This window comes from Melanerpes formicivorus, unplaced genomic scaffold (genome assembly GCF_026170545.1).
Source record: "Melanerpes formicivorus ecotype bairdi unplaced genomic scaffold, bMelFor1.0.p_v2 SCAF_20, whole genome shotgun sequence".
Taxonomy (NCBI): domain Eukaryota; kingdom Metazoa; phylum Chordata; class Aves; order Piciformes; family Picidae; genus Melanerpes; species Melanerpes formicivorus.
Genome location: NW_027142372.1, coordinates 10968485 through 10988611, shown reverse-complemented (window position 1 = coordinate 10988611; position 20127 = coordinate 10968485). Strand labels below are relative to the sequence as shown.

The 20127-nt window shown below is 47.1% G+C and overlaps 1 protein-coding gene across 1 annotated transcript in view; it reads right to left on the bottom strand.

The window, feature by feature from the left end:
* ZCCHC14 (zinc finger CCHC-type containing 14) overlaps positions 1-19819 on the bottom strand; it is a 67623-nt gene extending 47804 nt beyond the window's left edge. The window contains exons 1-2 of the mRNA XM_068150811.1: positions 18514-19819; positions 217-340 (exon numbers count right to left, since the gene is read on the bottom strand). Of these exons, the coding sequence (XP_068006912.1) occupies positions 217-340; positions 18514-19077 (688 nt within the window). The 5' untranslated portion in view covers positions 19078-19819. The remainder of the gene's footprint in view (positions 1-216; positions 341-18513) is intronic.
* Between the last annotated feature and the right edge of the window lie 308 nt (positions 19820-20127).

The window sequence follows — 20127 nt, the reverse complement described above, 5'->3', positions numbered from 1 at the left end:
CCAAGCCAGCATTTCAACTCAGAAGGAACCTCCTTGCTCATTCCCCAACAGAAGGATAAGCACACTTGTGTCTCAATAACCATTTTTCACTGACACACTAACCCAGAAGTAAATAAATAAAACTCCAACCTCCAGTCAATTAAACTAACACTAATTACCATCAAGAGATACGAGTTTACTGCCCCTCTGGAAGCAGGCATGCAGAACAGGACACACCTTTGGAGTGCTTCCCCGAAGGCCTCTTGGGTAATGACTCCTCAATGGAATGTGTTGATGTATGGAGGACGTTTTCCAAGCTGTTACTGACGCTGTTGATGGGGGTCTCAGACCTTGGAGTGACCTGCAAAGAAAGAAAAACCATACCAAACTCCAGTAAAATAAACTGAGGGAGTGCACAAGTTTCACACCTTCCTCCAGAGAGAGCAGAGGCATGCTGAAGGCATTCTGGAGACACTTGCTTCCTTCATAGCCCAGGGGTGTTACTATTGATACTCCACCATTAACAGTTCAGGGAAGTTGTTTTAGTCAGCAGCTATTCACAAATCTAGATTATCTTGGCTAATCTATAAAGCTACTTAAAAGTATAATGCTTTTGTAAACAATAGTCACACAGCAGTCAGTCACAGAGACACTGCAAGACCCTTAAACCTCTCCTTGCTGCAGTTCTTCACTGGGGAAAAGTGGAAAAGGGGCTCTTGGAAAACATCATTCTTATGTCTTGTCACTTCCCTGGAGGTCTTTAAAAGAGCTGTAGATGTGGTGCTGAGGGCCAGGGTTTAGCAGTGGACTTGGAAGTGTTGGATTAAGGGTTGGACCCAATCTTAAAGAGCTTTTCCAGCCTGATTGTATGAATCCATCTATACACATGCAGACTCAATAGAATAGAATAAACCAGGTTGGAAGAGACCTTCAAGATCATCGCATCCAACCTATCATCCAACACCACCTAATCAACTAAACCATGCATCCAAGCACCCTGTCAAGTCTCCTCCTGAACACCTCCAGTGATGGCCATTCCACCACCTTCCCAGGCAGCCCATTCCAGTGGGCAATCACTCTGTGTAAAACTTCCTCCTGACCTCCAGCCTGAACCTCCACTGGCACAGCCTGAGACTGTGTCCTCTTGTTCTGGTGCTGGCTGCCTGGGAGAAGAGACCAACCTCTGCCTGTCTACAACCTCCCTTCAGGTAGTTGTAGAGAGCAATAAGGTCACCCCTGAGTCTCCTCTTCTCCAGGCTAAGCAGCCCCAGCTCCCTCAGCCTCTCCTCATAGGGCTTGTATTCCAAACCCCTCACCAACTTTGTTGCCCTTCTCTGGACAAGACACCTCCAAAGTATTTCCACACAAGGAAAGAACTCCAATTAAAAAACAACACAAAACACCCCAACACACCAAAAAATAACCCCCACACCACAAACACCAAACCCCCTTATTTCCCTGTCTTTCCTTTTCAGAGCCTGATGTCATGAACCTATTTCAATGCCCAAGCAGAAGGCTGTGTCATCCAAACAGGTTGCACAGCCTCCCAAGTACCTTCTCAACTGCATGCAGCATAGCAAACCATTCTCACCACTACTTAGAACTACAGAAACAAACCTAAGATATTAGAAAAGGCAGAACTGAACACTGCCCACTTCAGCTGCTCTCCACATGAAGAGCATTCACCATCATGTAGCAACATATAAACCCATTTGATCCTTGTAGTACATTTAAGGCCTGCCTCCAACAAGGAGATTGCTCGTTTTGCAGGTAATGAGAAGGACAAGTGGGTGAAGAGCTGCATTAGCAGCACTGAACACAAGGGTCTAAGCTTGTTAAAGAGGAAAGTGTGCTTTAAAGAGGTAGTTAAGGCTAGCAGAAGCACTCATACTGAACTAGTGCATTACTTCAGTTGCCAAATTCTGGATCCACCTGAAATCCTGGTATAGAATCGTGGAACTGTTAGGGTTGCAAGGGACCTCAAGGATCATCCAGTTCCAACCTGCCATGGGCAGGGACACCTCACACTAGATCAGGTTGCTCAGAGCCACATCCAGCCTGGCCTTAAAAGTCTCCAGGGACAAGGCCCCCACCACCTCCCTGGGCAACCTATTCCAGTGTCTCACCACCCTCATGGTGAAGAACTTCTTCCTAACATCCAATCTGTATCTACCCATTTCTAGTTTTGCTCCATTCCCCCTAGTCCTAGCCCTACCTGACACCCTAAAAAGTCCCTCCCCAGCTTTCTTGTAGCCCCCTTAAGATACTGGAAGGCCACAATAGGGTCTCCTTTGAGCCTTCTCTTCTCCATACTGAACAGCCCCAACTCTCAGTCTGTCCTCATAGGAGAGGTGCTCCAGCCCTCTGATCATCCTCGTGGTCCTTCTCCAGACATGCTCCAGCATGTCCAGATCCTTCCTGTAATAGGGGCCCCAGAACTGGATGCACTACTCCAGGTAGGCTCTCACCAGAGAGGAGTAGAGAGAGTATGGAGAGCTGTAATTAGACCTGAAGGTGAATTTTAGCTTTTCACAAATCAGAGAAGACAGACATGCATCTCCACATGACAAAAGCACTCATCCTTTATTTATGGCAACCCATACCAGCCACTTCAGGTCCCCATAAGGTAAAAAGCTTATTCAGACCCTGATTTCTTGGTGACCCATATTTATGGTAACCTATACCAGCCACTTCAGGTCCCCATAAGGTAAAAAGCTTACTCAGACCCTGATTACTTGGGACCATGGCATGAGTTAGGATAATTCACACTTAAACCAATCCTTTGCTCACCCTACCACTAGCCTTATTACTGACACCAGTCAGAACACACCACACAAGCCAACACTAGCACATCCCTACTCTGTACAATTACCTGTTGTAAGCTCCATTTTAAAACTTGATGTTTATAGATTCAAGGCAGTAGGACAAGTGAAAGACTTGGCACACCCTTGACATCTGCAAAAAGCTTAGAGGAGGCAAAGGAATCAATCCAGAAAGACAGACAAGTGTCAGAAGAAAGTAGCATCACAAAGCCCCTGCTTTCCTTTTCAGCACTCTTAGTTGGCTTTTTGGTTGAAAAACAGCAACAAGTTTACCATTTCAGCACAGCTTTCCACCAGGAATGAAAACTCCATGTCAAAAACCTCCATGTCAAAGTCTTACTTGAAAAAGACTAGTCATTAAACTTTAAGCACAGGGAGAGGAGGGGAAGTTGGGGAATAGTTTAGATCTCCTTGCCAAAGCCAGTCTTCACCAAAGCTGCTCTCACATGCCTCTCTCCTGGAGCTCATTAAACTCTCACTCCAGTGGATTGCTGCTGAGAGGAAGTTCCAGCAGACTGAGCAATGACACCATCATCCTCCTGGCACTGGGAGATGTCAGAAGAGGGCCCGAGGAACAGAGCAAACAGAAAATTAGATTCAGGCAAGATGATGTTGTCCTCAAGCACCAGGTTCCAAATATGCAGAACAATCAAACAGAAACACTTAAAGAGTACTTGAAAGGGAGTTAAGAAAAACACTTACAGTGCTTGGAACCAAGTGAGGAAACAGCCACATGGCTTCAGAAAAACCTCTCAATCCCAGTTTGTCACAAAACATTGCCTCTGCTCCATTCTGCTCTCTCCAGTATCTTTACAACAAGCACTGTGTGCAGTTCACAACTGGCATTTTGTTTACACATAACACCCAATTTGGTTTTTTCCCCCCCCATAAAGATTTGAGTTTTCTGTCCTTGGTGAAGATTAATTTAGCCCATATGTCTGCAGTGAGTGAGCTCACACACTATCTGATTCAGCCACACATCAAAGCAGAGCCATTTCAAATTGGCCTAGGAGAGGGAAAAAAAAAAGAAAGAAAGAAAGGATCACAAAGCTCTGATTATTTCCAAATGGAACACTTTGTTAGTGGAGGGACTGGTGGTAGAACCAGACTCTTTAGAGCTTCAATTCCTCATTTTAAATGTTACCTTTTTATCCACCCCCCATACCCAGTACTGCATAGGGTTGGATTTGTTTAAACATACCAAATAGTGCAAAGGTTTAGATTTGTTTAGAGAAAGGAAAAGTAAAGGGGGAGGAAAAAAATGTTTTGCAAATCAAGGTTTTCTAGTTCCAAAATAGTAACAGCCTTTTGGGTTTAACTTCAGGCCAAGCAAAACAGAGGAACACTAAACCATCAGCTATGAACTGCAGGAGATACTGGGAGACACACTGGCAAAAGCTTAACAGGAAGGACTTGTTCAAATTCAGCTGTAGAAACTCAGTGTCAGGTAAGTTCTGGGAGGAATGCTTCCCATCCCTAAACATCACTGTACTCCCTGCTTTGGGCTCAGCAAAACCAACTACTAAGCAGTCACTCTATTCTGAATGAAGAATGAGAGAAAGATTCTGAGAAGTCCTGAGCTAACTGCTTTGGACCTTCCAAGAGCTGCAGCACCTCTGAGGAAAGCCAAAATGCCATTAAAGAATAAGCATCTGCTGCTCAAGAACAGTTAAAGGCTGGTTTTCTAAAGCAGGAAGAGTCTCCAGTAAAGGTGGCTAAGCTGGATGACAGAAAGCAGAAGTGCTCAGCCTTTCTATCACCAGCCACAGGAGTGACATTTGATGAATGCAGAAAAATTCATGACTCACTCAAGGTCTGAGAGGGTACACAGCATCAAACATCCAAACAGGAGACACTGGGTTTTGCAACTGAAATTATTTGAGGACATCAGCAGGAGTAGTCCTTGAAGACTCATGAAATAGAGCAGCAACTCAGAGAGTTAAAAGTGACAGAAATATTCTCCAGCATGCCTCATCCTACCCTGAACACAGCATTCCATAGAGAGACAGGGAAAAGGAGAACCTTTTCACCTACCCATAGGTCCATTAGATTATTCATAAAAGGGTTTAACAACACAACAGCCTGTAGGCTTATTCCATGACTAAGGAAATGCTCTACTAACATGGGTACAGAAGAGATTCTTCAAGCTATTTTTACTCAACTCTTATGTTGAACCTGCTCCCTCCAACAGGAAAGCATCTGGCTCACAGATGAACTTCTTTTCCAGATTAAAACCTACCTTGTCTCCTGAATTTCAAGTTAAAGTAGTAGCCATGACTGAAAACAAAGAAAATACATCATTACCTACTGACTGAATTATTCTGTGTCTCACAGAATTATAAAGACAGACAGTATGAAAACCAGCATCAGGGAATAAAAAGCTCATCCTTCCCAACAAGGGCTAGGCAGAGGGATTATAGAAAACCACCCCAAAGCCTTTCAACCCCAGGAGTCAACCTGTAAGAAAAGAATGCTTTGACTCAGGAGTCAAAGACAAACATGTCAAGGTATCAGGAGTCACTGCTAGACTTTCAGCCATTAGCACATTTTCCCCTTTTCACCTGCCAGCAAACAAGAACCTGTTTTCCAGCAGAGTGCAGTGATTTTCTTAGTGGGATCAGAGATGTACTAACAGGCACAGATCTTCTTGGAACAGCAAAAAGCATTCTGGGAAGCTCTGCAAAGCTCTGGATCCATCAAAACCAACACAAAATAAAACAACCACACACAAAAAAAACCCCAACCCACACAACAAAACCATCAGGAGCAGGTACTTCAATAGGTGTGTGCTTGTCTTTTAGTGGCTCTGCCACTACCCAAGGCAGTGGAAGCCAACATGGAAAACAGTCCATCCTCAGTGAAGACATTAACTGTCAGCTTTGCTCCCCAGGATGATGCCCAATACTTAATGCAGCAAAATGTTTCATACAAACAACAGAACTGAGAGAAGTTGAACTCACAGTGGCAAAAATTTTACCCAGACAGCAATTTTACATTCCTCTTAACATTACCTAACCAGAACAGCAAAAATACATGGTTTGTTAGGGAAGTATTTGCTGACTTAGCCTGAAGGGAAGCCAACACTAAAAATCAACAGATTTTACTACCCAAAGGGTAACATGACTCCAAAATCTAAGGAAATGATGAGACAGGACCTCAGGGAACAAGAAGCAAGGAGCAGGGAGGTCACTCTCCCCCTGTACACTGCACTGGTTAGGCCACACCTTGAGTCCTGTGTCCAGTTCTGGGCCCCTCAGTTTAGGAAAGATGTTGACTTGCTGGCAGGTGTCCAGAGAAGGGCAATGAAGTTGGTGAGGGGTTTGGAACACAAGCCCTATGAGGAGAGGCTGAGGGAGCTGGGGTTGCTTAGCCTGGAGAAGAGGAGACTCAGGGGTGACCTTATTGCTGTCTACAACTACCTGAAGGGAGGTTGTAGCCAGGTGGGGGTTGGTCTCTTCTCCCAGGCAACCACCAACAGAACAAGAGGACACAGTCTCAAACTGTGCCAGGGGAAGTTTAGGCTGGATGTTAGGAAGATGTTCTTCACAGAAAGAGAGATTGGCCATTGGAATGGGCTGCCCAGGGGAGGTGGTGGAGTCACCATCACTGGAGGTGTTTAAGAGGGGACTGGATGAGGCGCTTGGTGCCCTGGTTTAGTTGATTAGATGGTGTTGGGTGATAGGTTGGACTTGATGATCTCAAAGGTCTTTTCCAACCTGGTTAATTCTATTCTATTCCCATAGGAAGTGGGTAAAAAAGGCATCCATCTTTGAACACAAAGGGTGAAAAGGCAATTCACAGTGAAACTGGATAATAAATCAAATGCTGTTGGGTGATAGGTTGCGCTTGATGTTCTCAAAGGTCTTTTCCAACCTGGTTAATTCTATGAGAACATATAAAAGTGCTGTCAGGAACTGAGTAAGGAAATCTGGGCAGGGACAAACCAGTCAACTTCATTCACTCCTGCCAGTTTCATATTAGTGAGTATTAGCAGCAGCTTATTTTGAGGTTAACACCAAGGTCTTTAGTACAGTGCAATCCTGTTTGCAAAAATGCTTTAGCAGAAGCTTGATGGCAAGCACACAGCCCTTACAAGCTGGGGCAGATAAGCTGCTATTTCCCAACACAGGACTATAACTCAGGTTCCCAAATAATTTGAAAACAAAGCACTGCTGACACTCTGACACCAGTCTGCCAACACATGAGATTGTTCAGTGGGCTGAGTCTGAGCCTGAAACAAGAGCAAGGACCTGAAATTCAAAACCTGTTCAATTACAAAACCAGGAGGAACATGACTGAGCAAACACCTTCCTCTTAGTAGCAACAAGCCGTTAGCTTGCCCAGCTGCTTGTGAAACCATGGCCTCAGGCACCAGTTTTCCCTTTCCTTCTGTATATGAATACCTGGCTGTTCTCATACAGGCAGAACAACATTAAAAACTAATCCTTTTGAAGGCTTGGGCTTTTCCACAAGGAAGTTTAAGAAACATCTGCAAACAAATCCACTTTTCACATACCCAGTAAAAGCTTCAGCAACATCCCACACTCAAAATTGCCCATGCTTAGTTGCTTCCTGTCCCAGCCCAAATGGAGCTTGAAGCATTTGGTTTGTGCTGGAAATTCACAGTTCCAACAGCCAGAATCTACCAAAAAAAGATCCAAGCACCAACCAAGATCTTTCTCAACAGCTACAGAAGGTCCAACACCTAAGGCTGAGGGAGCTGGGGTTGCTTAGCCTGGAGAAGAGGAGGCTCAGGGGAGACCTTCTTGCTCTCTACAACTACCTGAAGGGAGGCTGTAGCCAGGTGGGGGTTGGTCTCTTCTCCCAGGCAACCAGCACCAGAACAAGAGGACACAGTCTCAAGCTGCATCAGTGGAGGTTTAGACTGGATGTTAGAAAGAAGTTCTTCCCAGAAGGAGTGATAGGTCATTGGAATGTGCTGCCCAGGGAGGTGGTGGAGTCACCATCACTGGAGATGTTTAAGAAGAGACTGGATGAGACACTTGGTGCCATGGTTTAGTTGATTAGATGGTGTTGGGTGATAGGTTGTTCTTGATGATCTCAAAGGTCTTTTCCAACCTGGTTAATTCTATTCTATTCTATTCCCATAGGGAGTGGGTAAAAAAGGCATCCATCTTTGAACACAAAGGGTGAAAAGGCAATTCACAGTGAAACTGGATAATAAATCAAATGCTTTTGTCCTATGAGGCTATTACTGGAACGAAATGAGGCATGTAGTACTTAAATGCTACAGGACAATCACACACCTGCTACAAGGCTCCATTATAAATTGAGTACTTCATAGACTAAAAACTCCTTAGCTTAAAGAATTGACTACTTTGTGAATACTAGGAACATAACTCTACTGCAGAGTAACTGGCCTTTAATTACACTGTGTTGAGAATTCGCCACTCAGGACAGTCAAAAGAAGCATCTGAAAACACCTGGCAGCTCCAGCTGGTGCAAAGATGTGCACTCACTCTGTAAATGAAGTTTTCTGCAAAGAGGTAACAGAATCCTTTAAATATTAGCTAGTCTAACATTTCCTACCACCAGCCTCCAGCAGTTAGCCAAGTGAGCTGCCAACAGGCAGAATACGTGGGATTCCCTGTTGAAGAGATATCCTGATTATGAACTCTAAAGGGGGAAAACTCTATTAAAGGCAGCAAAAGAGAAAACAAAAGGGGGGAAAAAAAAAATCAGCATGAATACAGTATGTTACAAACCAACAGGCTGTTTCATCTGCCTGACCTTCCACAGCTTGTTGCAGCTTACCGGACAGGCTGCAAGTGCAAATGGCTCACTTGACACTGTGTTAATTCAAGGCACTTCTGGTACATCAGGCATGTTTCCAAAGAAGACAGATGACAAGACAGATAATTTAATCTTCCTTCAAAACAAACAAGAAATCAAACTTGAAGTTTACAATAGAATAAACCAGGTTGGAAGAGACCTTGAAGATCATCACGTCCAACCTATCATCCAACACCACCTAATCAACTAACCCATGCAACCAAGCACCCTATCAAGTCTCCTCCTGAACACCTTCAGTGATGGGGACTCCACCACCTCCTCAGGTAGCCCATTCCAATAGGCAATCACTCTCTGTGTAAAATTTCCTCCTAACCTCCAGCCTAAACCTCCCCTGGTGCAGCCTGAGACTGTGTCCTCTTGTTCTGGTGCTGGTTGCCTGGGAGAAGAGACCAACCTCTTTACAGACCAATCATTAAAAAAACCCTCAAAATCAAAACAGGTGACTGCATATAACCAGACCTTGAGAGACCACTGCACTGATGTACTCAGTTGCCACACCACAAATACGAGGTTCAGGTTTGGGCCCTCACTTCAAGAAGGACATTGAGGTGATGGAGCAGGTCCAGAGGAGAGCAAAGCCAGTGAAGGGTCTAGAGCACAAGTCTTGCAAGAAACAGCTGAGGGAATTTGGGTTGTTGAACCTGGAGAAAAGGATTCTACAATGCTGTGATTCTGTAATTGCTCCCACAGGACCAGTATCATAGTCTCAATCAGGGTTGGAAGGGACCACAAGGATGATCTAGTTCTAACACCCCTGCCATGGGCAGGGACACCCCACACTAGATCAGGCTGCCCAGAGCCTCATCCAGCCTAGGCTTAAACACCTCCAGGAAGGGGCCTCAACCACCTCCCTGGACAAACCAATTCAGGGCTTCACCACTCTCATGGGGAAGAACTACTTCCTCATGTCCAGTCTGAATCTCCCCACCTCCAGCTTCATTCCATTCCCCCCCTAGTCCTATCACTACCTGAGATCCTGAGCAGTCCCTCCCCAGCTCTCCTGTAGGGCCCCTTCAGATCCTGGAAGGCCACAATCAGGTCACCTGGGAGCCTTCTCTTCTGCAGAGTGAACAGCCCCAACTCCTTCAGTCTGTGCTCATAGGAGAGGTGCTCCAGCCCTCTGATCATCCTCATGCCCCAGTATGGACATCCAGGAGATAAAAAGTCAAAATCAGCAAATCTGGAACCTGATGAGGTATAAGGCAAGCAATGACAGCAAAAGCCTTTTGCTGGTAGAACAGTTCACTGCCACTTCAGTCTCTTCTGCAACAGTTCACCTAAGACTGTTGACAGAAGTTATCTGACAAGTCACAAATTCATTTCTCCCACCTTCCCCTCCTCACTAGCCACTTAACTAAGTGTAATAAAACTGCTTACTGTGGAAAAAAAGGCAACAGTGGCAAAGAACTCATAATATGAACAAAAAATTGCTCACTTTCACTATTTACCACCATGACTTGGCAAGTCTTTAATTAAGATCTTACCCTTAAGCAATTGATCTGATTATTTCTGGATCACTTCAGCTATTTACAGAAACCCTAAAGCCCTGTATTGGCCAGAATACCTGTTAGAAACTTCATCCCTTCCAAGGCTTATTAGTGGATAATTGTAACAAACCCAAAGGAAAAAAAAGTATCTATTTTGAAGAGGAATTCAGATGTTTGCTATAAAACCCACACAAAGAGATACAGATCCAGACCATATCAACATCCCTCTGCTAGGCTCAATACCCATTTCAGATCTCAATAGCAAAACAAATTGCTTCAATTATTTTGCTGAAGAGCAAAGTCAGACCCCAGCTTAAGCATGACAATGGCTCTCACTTCGACAGATGAATTAGATGGAGTGTTTCTATAATGAGATCCTGTGTATTCAAAGAAACTCTTATTGATGGGTCTGGAGAACAACATTCCCAAATTTGCCTACCCTCCTACTTTTTTTTTAGGAGCACAAGCACTCAAGAGTGCTTGCAGCAAGATGGGCACTGCAGTATTTGAAGGATTAGTGTACTTGGGGAAAAAACAAACAAACCAACAAACAGCCTGGATTTGTGCCTGGGATGGTCTCGACCCAGATGCAGGACCCTGCACTCAGTCTTGTTAAACCTCATGGGATTGGCTTGTGCCCACCTCTCCAGCCTGTCAAGGTCCCTCTGGATGGCCTCCCTTCCTTCCAGCCTGTCTGCTGCACCACACAGCTTGGTGTCATCAGCAAACTTGCTGAGGATGCACTCAATGCCACTGTCCATGTCCCCCACAAAGATGTTGAACAAGACAGGTCCCAGGACCGATCCCTGAGGGACTCTGCTTGTCACTGGCTTCCACTGGGACTTGGGGGTGCTGGTGGAGGAGAAGCTCAACGTGAGCTCCCAGTGTGCACTTGCAGCCTGGAAAGCCAATCAGATCCTGGGCTGCATCAGGAGAAGTGTGGCCAGCAGGTCGAGGGAGGTGATTCTCCCGCTCTACTCAGCTCTGGGGAGACCCCACCTGGAGTACTGCCTCCAGTTCTGGAGCCCCTATTACAAGAGGGATATGGAGGTGCTGGAAGGTGTCCAGAGAAGGGCCACGAGGATGATCAGAGGGCTGGAGCACTTCTATGAGGACAGACTGAAGGAGTTGGGGCTGTTCACTCTGCAGAAGAGAAGGCTCCAAGGTGACCTAATTGTGGCCTTCCAGTACCTGAAGGGGGCTACAGGAAGGCTGGGGAGGGACTTCTCAGGATCTCAGGTAGTGATAGGACTAGGGGGAATGGAATGAAGCTGGAGGTGGGGAGATTCAGGCTGGAGGTGAGGAGGATGTTCTTCACCATGAGAGTGGTGAAGCCCTGGAATGGGTTGTCCAGGGAGGTGGTCGAGGCCCCATCCCTGGAGGTGTTTAAGCCCAGGCTGGATGAGGCTCTGGCCAGCCTGATCTAGTGTGGGGTGTCCCTGCCCATGGCAGGGGGGTTGGAACTAGATGATCCTTATGGTCCCTTCCAACCCTGACTGATACTCTGATAAATATGGAAGAGAACTAAACATGCCCCTTGACCGAAGCACACTTGGAAGTGCCACATACTGCAGCCCTGAGAGGCCCACAGAAGATCAGAGCTCCACTAGAAAGAGGCAGCTCTGTACTTAACACCCAGCTAAGGCATCAGTTTTAGCAACTCAAACATGGAAAAAAAACCAGCTAAACCAAATGGTTAAACACTTCCAAGCAAGGATGCTGTTCAGTCCCTTTGAAGTGAGACACTGGAATGCTTGTTAGGTGTGGTTCACTACAGCTGGCTCTGCCTTTCCAGGCAGGATCTCCATACAGCTTGTACCTTGATGCAATTAAACCAGTTTGAACTCTGGTACAGTTCAAAATGCCAAACACCTTACAACAGGGCATTCTTATTCCAGAAGAGATGAGGCCTACTTCAGTGCTGCTTAACTGATAACTCATAGTTACAAGGTGATTAGTACCAAAGGTGGGGGGGCGGGGGGGGAAGGGGAGAGTAAGTTAAAAGTGAACACTGCTGAAACAAGAACTTCATTCAGCCTGGGAAAACAGCTCATGGAAAAAACATCATCATTAGCTCAACACAGTTTTTAGCTACTCTGAACTCAACACAGTTTTTAGCTACTCTGAACTCAACACAGTTTTTAGCTACTCTGCCCCTGATGTTAGGATGTACAGTCCACTGCCCAAGCAAGCTGATTTAGGTTCTTGAATTCATCATGCAACATGCTGAGACAATGTGAATTCAGTGTCAGTTAACAATTGCTACACCAGACCATTGTCTTCCAAGGATTCCTCCACATTAAATATGTACTAACACTTTGCATTAGTATAGGATAGAATTAACCAGCTTGGAAAAGACCTTTCAGACCAAGTCCAACCCATCACTCAACACCATCTAACCAGCTAAACCATGGCACCAAGTACTTCATGGTCTGAGTTGGAAAGCACCTTAAAGACCTAGTTTCAAGGCCCCTGCCATGGAGAGAGATGCCTCCTATTAGACCAGCTTGCTCCAGGCCCCATCCAACTTGATTTTGAACACTTCCAGGCTTGGAGCCTCCACAACTTCTCTAGGCAACCTCCCCACCCTGTTGGGTGCCTCACCACCCTCCTGGGGAAGAATTTCTTCATGCTAAGCTGGTTTCTGAAAATACTGTAGGGTTGAGACTGAACAATTTCATCAGCCACAACCACTTTCAAACAGGGGTACTGGTAAGGAATGAGCCAGAACTGGAAGCCTCAAATTTAACTGGCAGATCAAGAAGTGTGTGTAATCTCTGTTGCCTGAAGTACTCAGAACCCTAAAAGGACATGGAAAGAATGGCACATGCCACCAGCTGGAAGCTACAAGACCTGCCCCTACAGCTCCACAGGTTAGTTTCATGTGGTTTAGAAAATGAGTGAATTCCTGAGATAGCAGATACTGCTAGCAGTGCACAAGCACCTCTAATCTTAGCTAGCAACTGCTATTAACACAGTCAGCTACTACAGCTATGAAATACTTTCAGTGAGCTAAGGAGGCTAAAAAATAGGCTTTTCATGATTTATTCTCTCCCCACAAAATCAGCAGAAAAGCCACAAAAGCAGCCAAAAGATCACTTAATAGCTGGGTTGCTTGCTCTGTGAGGACTCAGTTTCAACTCAGCATTAACACAGTCACAGAATTGTTTCAGTTGGAAAGGACCTTAAAGATCCTTGAGTCCAACCATTCCCTAACTCTACCAAGCCTGGTGCTAAACCATGTTGTTCCTCAGCACATCTGTGCCTTTTGAACACCCCCAGGGACAGGGATTCAACCAGCACCCTGGGGAAGCCTGTGTCAGTGTCTGAGAACCCTTTCAGTGAAGAAGTTCCAGCAATAGTTTTCAACTCATCATTCCACAATACATAAAGCTTTCTGAAGATGGCATATGCAGTTTCAATCACTTCTAAGGAGCAGTATAGAAAGGTGAAGGTGTTTTAAAAGGACCCCTCAGAATACTTGCCCTACACAGCTCCCAGTACATACACTTGAGTTTTCTAAGGTTTAGATGAGCCTATGGAATTAGCACTGGTGAAAAATAGCTCCCTAGGCTATAAACTTGAAATAGCCATGGGTGCAGTATTTGGAAGCTGACTGGGCAAGAGCCCTCTCTCCCATTCACAAGATCCCAACCTGAAACAGACACAACTACAGTGTCACTGACTTCCTTTCAGCTGAAAAAAACCACTGTAGTCAGACCTACTATTTATGACCCTGGTTCTGCAGCTGAAGCCACCACCAGAGTATCCCTCTGATGAGCTCATTAGCCAGTTAGCAGAGATAAGGTGCCAAATATCTTATTTTACAGTTTTTTATAGAACTATCTCAGTGAGTAGACAAAACTCTAAGGAATACTCCCAAGTGACACATTCATACCTGCTGTTTAGGCAGAACCTCCTGTGCTCCAGTATTTGTCTAATGTCCCCTTGTCCTGTCACTGAGACTAATCCAGCCCCATCCTCTTGACCCCTACCCTTTAGCTCTTGCTGAGCATTGAGACTATCCCTCCTCAGGCTGCTCTTCTGCAGGCTAAGCAGTCCCAGGTCTCTCAGCCTTTCCTCTTCACTGGTGCTCCATTCCCCTCAGGATCTTTCTAACCTCCACTAGACTCTCTCCTGCAGTTTGTCTGTCTTGAACTGGGGAGCCCAGAACTGGACACAGAACTCCAGTAGAGGGGGAAGAAGTTACACCCTCAGTGTTACTAATGAATGCAGACTTCTTAAGCCAAAGTTTAGTCCATGCAGATTCCTATCATGTCTAGATGAGTTCCAGTATCAAAGCAGGTCCTGCTAAGCCATTATCTACAGGACACATGCCTAAGGGATTTTGTAAGGACAGCATCACTACAGCCTCAAAGCAACAAAGAAGGAATAAAACCATTAAGTTCCCATCCATAGCAAAAATGTGCTTGCTGCCACAAGTCATGGACAAGGGAAGCCTGAATGAGTGGTTCAGGATGCTGGGAAACAGTTTTGAGCTATCTCCCCCTTCTCTGTGGGTCACAAATTCAGCAGTGGCAGTTTGCCTATGGAAGCACCCAGATGCACAGCAGGAGACATGTGGCTACTGGTTTTCATGTGCCCTGATGCTTCCAGCTTCCCCTCCTCTACAAGGGGAGCAGCAGGTTTGCAGCTTTAAGCACTATACATCTGCATTGAAACGAGCTTTCAGATGCCAGGCTCGAAGTGCTGGCCAGAACATCACTCTCTCTCCTTTGTGGCAAAGATAGAAAGGACAGCTGAATAGGCATCTTAAAATGCAAGTCCAGCCTGAAAAGTCAGTTGCATCACTTTCAGTTAAAAATAAGCCCATTAAAAACTTCTGTTCCTGGGATTAACTTTAAACACCTGGTTCTTTAGATGCATCTGGGCTTCATTTGAAAAGAATCTGCATTGTTTCAAAACCATATAAAACACCTTGGATTTTATGCCTACCACTCAAATGTCTGAAGAATTCACAGCTCAAGTCCTGCAAGTGCTGGCACCAAAGCCAGGAGCAAATACAGGTCAAGAAAAGGGGCAGAGATGATAATCTTTACAGAGCCCAAAGCAGTAGCCTGCTGTGGAGAGGGCAGCATTCTCCCTGCTTAGGGCAAGGAAACCTTAGTGTTCATTTTGTATCAAGTAGAAACCATGAACCTCATAATTACTGACCTACTTCAAGCCAGCCACAGCCACCTTTCCCTGCAAAGTTAACTCAAAATCCAAGAAAATCTCAAAAAGGGCAAATTAGACCAAAAAAAAAATGATGGGCAGCTGTTTTGAGTCTCCTTGCAATCAGCAACAGCAGCAGACAGCGAGATAAGAGCAGAAAGCACTGGCTTGCATCACAAAGCAACCTGAAACGTTCATCTGCCCCAGAGCACCCTGAAGAATCAGGAAAGGGGAACAGCAATTTTCTGTCTCTTCACTGTAAGACCCATCTTAATTTTAAGCGACTTTGCTGTAAGACATGAAAGAGAAGGGATGGAAAGAGGATTGCAAGCTCTGATCCTCTGGGGGGAAAAATAAAGGAGCTAAAATTAAGTTGGGTCATATTTTAGTAGAACCAAGTAAGCAGAGGCTGCACACTTCCATTTCTTTCTGCACAGGGAACAAAGAGCCCCACTCAACTTTTTCATTGCAGCTCCCTGAATAAACAAATTCAGTGTGTACCATCAGGAATCGTAACAGATCTGTGCTTACACAGAAAATCAGGAAATCACACAAGTGGTGGTCCCTGTCCCCAGACTCAGCACAAGACAAGCACTAAAGGATAACTAGTCCTGCTCCCAGAGAGCTCCCTACTTGCTTGCCACGATTAATCCCCTCCAGCTCAGCTTCCAAAAGTTTCTTGGGACTCAAAGGGCAAGCATTTCTCCAGCTCGTTCTCCAAGGATGGGCTCGAGGAGATTTGCACTTGAGGACAGGTCTGGAGACTTGTCCTCAAGAGCTGGAGAACATCTCATGAGGGGCAGCTGAGGGAACTGGAGAAAAGGAGGCTAAGAGACCTTCTGGCTCTCCACAACTACCTGAAAGGAGGTTTTGATCTTCTCCCAAGAAACAGGTAATAGGACAACAGGAAACAGCTTCAAGCTCCACCAGGGGAGGTTTAGCACGAATCTTAGAAAACACTTCTTGACTGAAAGGGTTCTCAAACAATGGAACAGGCTCTCCAGGGAAGTGGTTGAATGCCCATCCCTGGAGGTGTTTAAAAGTCTGAGATGCCATGTTAAGGGACATTGTTTAGCACCAGACATAGATAAAGGTCCTTTCCAACCAAAACGATCCTATGACTCTATGACTGAGAAGCAGCATTCACACAACACACAGAACTGACTTCCAGTACCAGTTCAGCTTAGCTCCAGCTGTAGCAAAGAAACAAAAGTTACGAGACAGGGCTGACGCTGGGGAAGAAACTCTCCTCCGGTTTTGAAGAGGATTGAGAGCACCAGACTCTTGGCAGGCAGCAGCCCAGTGCTGCTAACACATTGTTGTTTTTTTTCTAGGTGATGTTACAACACAAATATTGTCACTACACAACTTGGTAACATCACAAGAGCTAAGTCTACCACATGGGAATTTATTTGTGCATAAACAGTGCTGAATGGAGAAAGTTACCTTTCTTCCCCCGCCATCCAACTCCTGTTAAGCCAAATGCTTCTTCCAAAAGTAGGGGGAAAAAACCCTGCCCAGCTATCAACACTGGGGAAGGAAATTCTCATCTGTTCAAACAAACTGCATCTTCCAGAGACTGTGAAAGCAAAGGACACCTTTTTGGTCACTAACAGGAAAGAGGGAACAAACTGTCTTCAACACCAATGTCTCAACAACCACCACCACCTGATTTTTATAAGGGACAACCCTTTAATGAGTTCAGAAGGGGGAAAAAAAAGCCCCACAACAATCAATGACAGCCCTTAGTGCTGGCAGGAAAAACGCTAGGATGGAGTCTCCATCCATTTTAGGTTGACATGAATAGAGCCAGAGTTCTTCAGCTACAGAAATCATGCACTATTTGGGAAGCCCTGAAAGCTTTCTCCAACAATGCTATTCCCCAGGTTTGTTTGGGGTTCCTTTTCTCATTGTATTTTGAGGCAACTTGTGTACCATTTCCAGTCTTTCCTTCCCAACCAGAGGCCTGGGTATCTCTTGAGTAAGGGAAGTTGCAAGCAGCTAACTGTCTGCAAGGAAGCTTTTTTTCTCCTGGTTTTAATTATAGCCTTCCACTTCGTGTGGAATATTCTTTCCATATATATTTTATTCACGCAGAGGGTTGAAGTGAATGGAGAGGCATTCCCATGGCCTGATCTTTCCACTTCAAGTGTCAGGAATAAGCACTGTTTAAAGACACAGGAAGGGGAGGATTAAGAGAAATACAAAGTTTAATAACACTCATCTAAATTTTACAGTTCAGGCAGCGGTATCCAAAGAAACCAGGAGTGGAAGGAGATTTGTATGCTGAAGACAACCAAGCATAGATTTCTCTCAGGCTGAAACCCAATGCTCAACTTCATGGAATCTGTGCCGAGCCCTCCAGAATACCTTTACGTAGGATTCTACTCCAAAAAGAGGATTTTTCACAGCTTTCAGGTGTCCACCATCATCCCCAAGAGAAGGCAGGCTTATTTCCTGACTGAGTCCTTACGCTCTTCAAAGCTACAGCCTGCTAACTGATCGCATCCACCCACTTAGCTGGTACTTAGTTTGAACTTTAAAGCAGGTTCAATTCAGTCCAGAAGACAGTCGGACTCCCTCATTTGCAGCAGGCTAAGAGCACTTAAGAGGGCAGTAACGTATCTAATTACTGACAGCTCCTCTTAAAATGTTAGCGTCTAGCTTAATTGCTGGCAATTGAATGAACGAACCTCAAGTTAATGACGGTGAACCACTGCCACCCAGATCAATACCCAAGAGATATGAGGCGACAGGCAACGTTTCTTTAGTATCAGGAACTCAAACGTGTATGCCATCACATTCGTCTAAACAAAACCCAGACCGAGGTGCCTTTGCCACTGGACAGCTACTCCCAAAGCTCATCTTCCTTTCCAACTTCTTCCAGAGAAACTTTTAAACAGATGCTTGTTCCTGAGTCTAGCTATTACTCGTGTCTCCCCGACTAAATCACTGCAACTAGCATGTCTGTTCCCTCAGCAGATGCACTGCCAAAAGCAATCATTTAAGGTTTACAAGGCTGCCTGTTTATCAGATTGTGAATCCCCGCTCATTTAAATGACATAAGCCTCCCCCCCCCCAAAACTCCCTGCATCCCCCTCATTCTGCCCTTAGTTGACCATCCTCATCATCAACCAAACAATGCCTGCACTAAAACGAAAGGTTTCAAATCAAAGTTGAGGACACAACCCCGTGCCCTGCTGCAGTGCCACGGTGTTCAAAAGCAGGATACCCACCTTATGGCACCCAGGATAGGTTGCCACGGTGTTGAGGGTAGTGGTGCTAGGATTCTTGCTGGTGCTGGCCATGATATTCTGTATCTGGGTGAGCTCTTGCCTGAGCACCTGTTTCTGATGGAAGCTGAAAGCAGGGTGGTTGGATGCCATAGTGAAGAGCAACAGGAACTCATCCCCTGTGCGACCCTCATTGAGTTGTAGTCCGTAGTTGTTAATGACGGAATCGATGTGGGTGAGCGTACGGAAGAGGACCCCGGCTGCCTCTCGGTGGGCAGAGCCCAGCAGGGCGAGAGACACCAAAAGTTTGCTGCGTACCACCTCGTCCGTCAGGTTGGTGAGGCTGCCCAGGTCGGCGGGGTTGTTGGCCTTGATTTCGGAGTCGCGTAGGGAGTGATAGTCCTTGCGGGCCAAGTCCTCCAGGCAGGCTCCCAGGAAGCGCAGCTCCAGCGGGATGCAGAGGTCCAGGAGGCCGCACAGGAACTCCACACGCTGCGGGGAAGGCAGCTCGGAGAACCAGCGGTACACGCCGTCCCGCTGCAACCGCGGGCACCGCTTCTCCACCATGGTGCTTCGCCTACCCCCGGCCCGGAGGGAGCAAACCCTGGAGGGGGCAGCGCCGGCGAGGGCGGGCGGCAGCGCCCCGGAGGGGGCCCTCAAGGCCGGCGCCCCAACACCCCCTAAGCGGCCCCCTCCGCGCTCCCGCCCCCCCGGCAAACCCGCCCCCCGGGGGGCGAGGGGGCCCGGCGGCGAGGAGCGCGGGGGGCAGCTCCCGGCGGCGGGCAGGGCCGAGCCGGGCCCCCCCGAGGGTGGTCGCCGACGGCGCCGAGGGAACAGGCCCGAACGGCTGAGGCGCGGCCTGGCCGCGGGGTCCCCGCCCGGCAGGGCCCGGCGGCCCCGAGCAGGCCTCTGCGTTCCCGCGTCCTCCCTCACGGGGCGGCTCCTTCTCTCAGCCAGCCGCCGGCTATCTCCATCCTCCGCGCAAGCCCGTCCCGCCGCGCTGGGCCCCGCTGCCGCAACCGGAGCCGCCCCAGCGGAGCCACCACAACCGCGGGAAATAATCCCTCGCTAGAAGGCAGCGAGCAGGCGGAGGAGGACAACACCGCGCGCGCACAACGCCGGTCCGCGGCGGAAGGATCCCGCAGTGAGAAGTCGCAGCCGGGAGCAGAGCGGGAGGCAGAGAGAGAGAAGGAACGGCAGAGGGGCTTCACTCCCGGTCTGACCCCGCGGCAGGCCACACCCACCACCCTACCGATTGGTCAAGTCATCTACGCGCTCCTAGGGATTGGCTACCGACACGCTCCACCCGCCCCTCTCCTCGCGGGATGGAAAGGGCTTGTCAATCGCCAGCTTTAAGCTCTCCTTAGTCCCTCCCCTGGAACTGATTGGAGGAGACGGCGGTTAAATGGGAGAGGGGCGGCAACGGCCGCCTTTTGTGTGCGGCCCTTGGTCGGTCGCGGGGGCGGTGGTTGGCTGGAGGGTGGTTACTCTGCTGTCACTGCCATCAGTGCCAGGCCTGAAGCAGTGACAGCTACCCCACCAGGTCAGAGCCTTGCTTCGGGATGAGCCCGCAAATGAGCTTTGGGGGCTACTCTGGACCTGGGGCTCCCGTTGGAG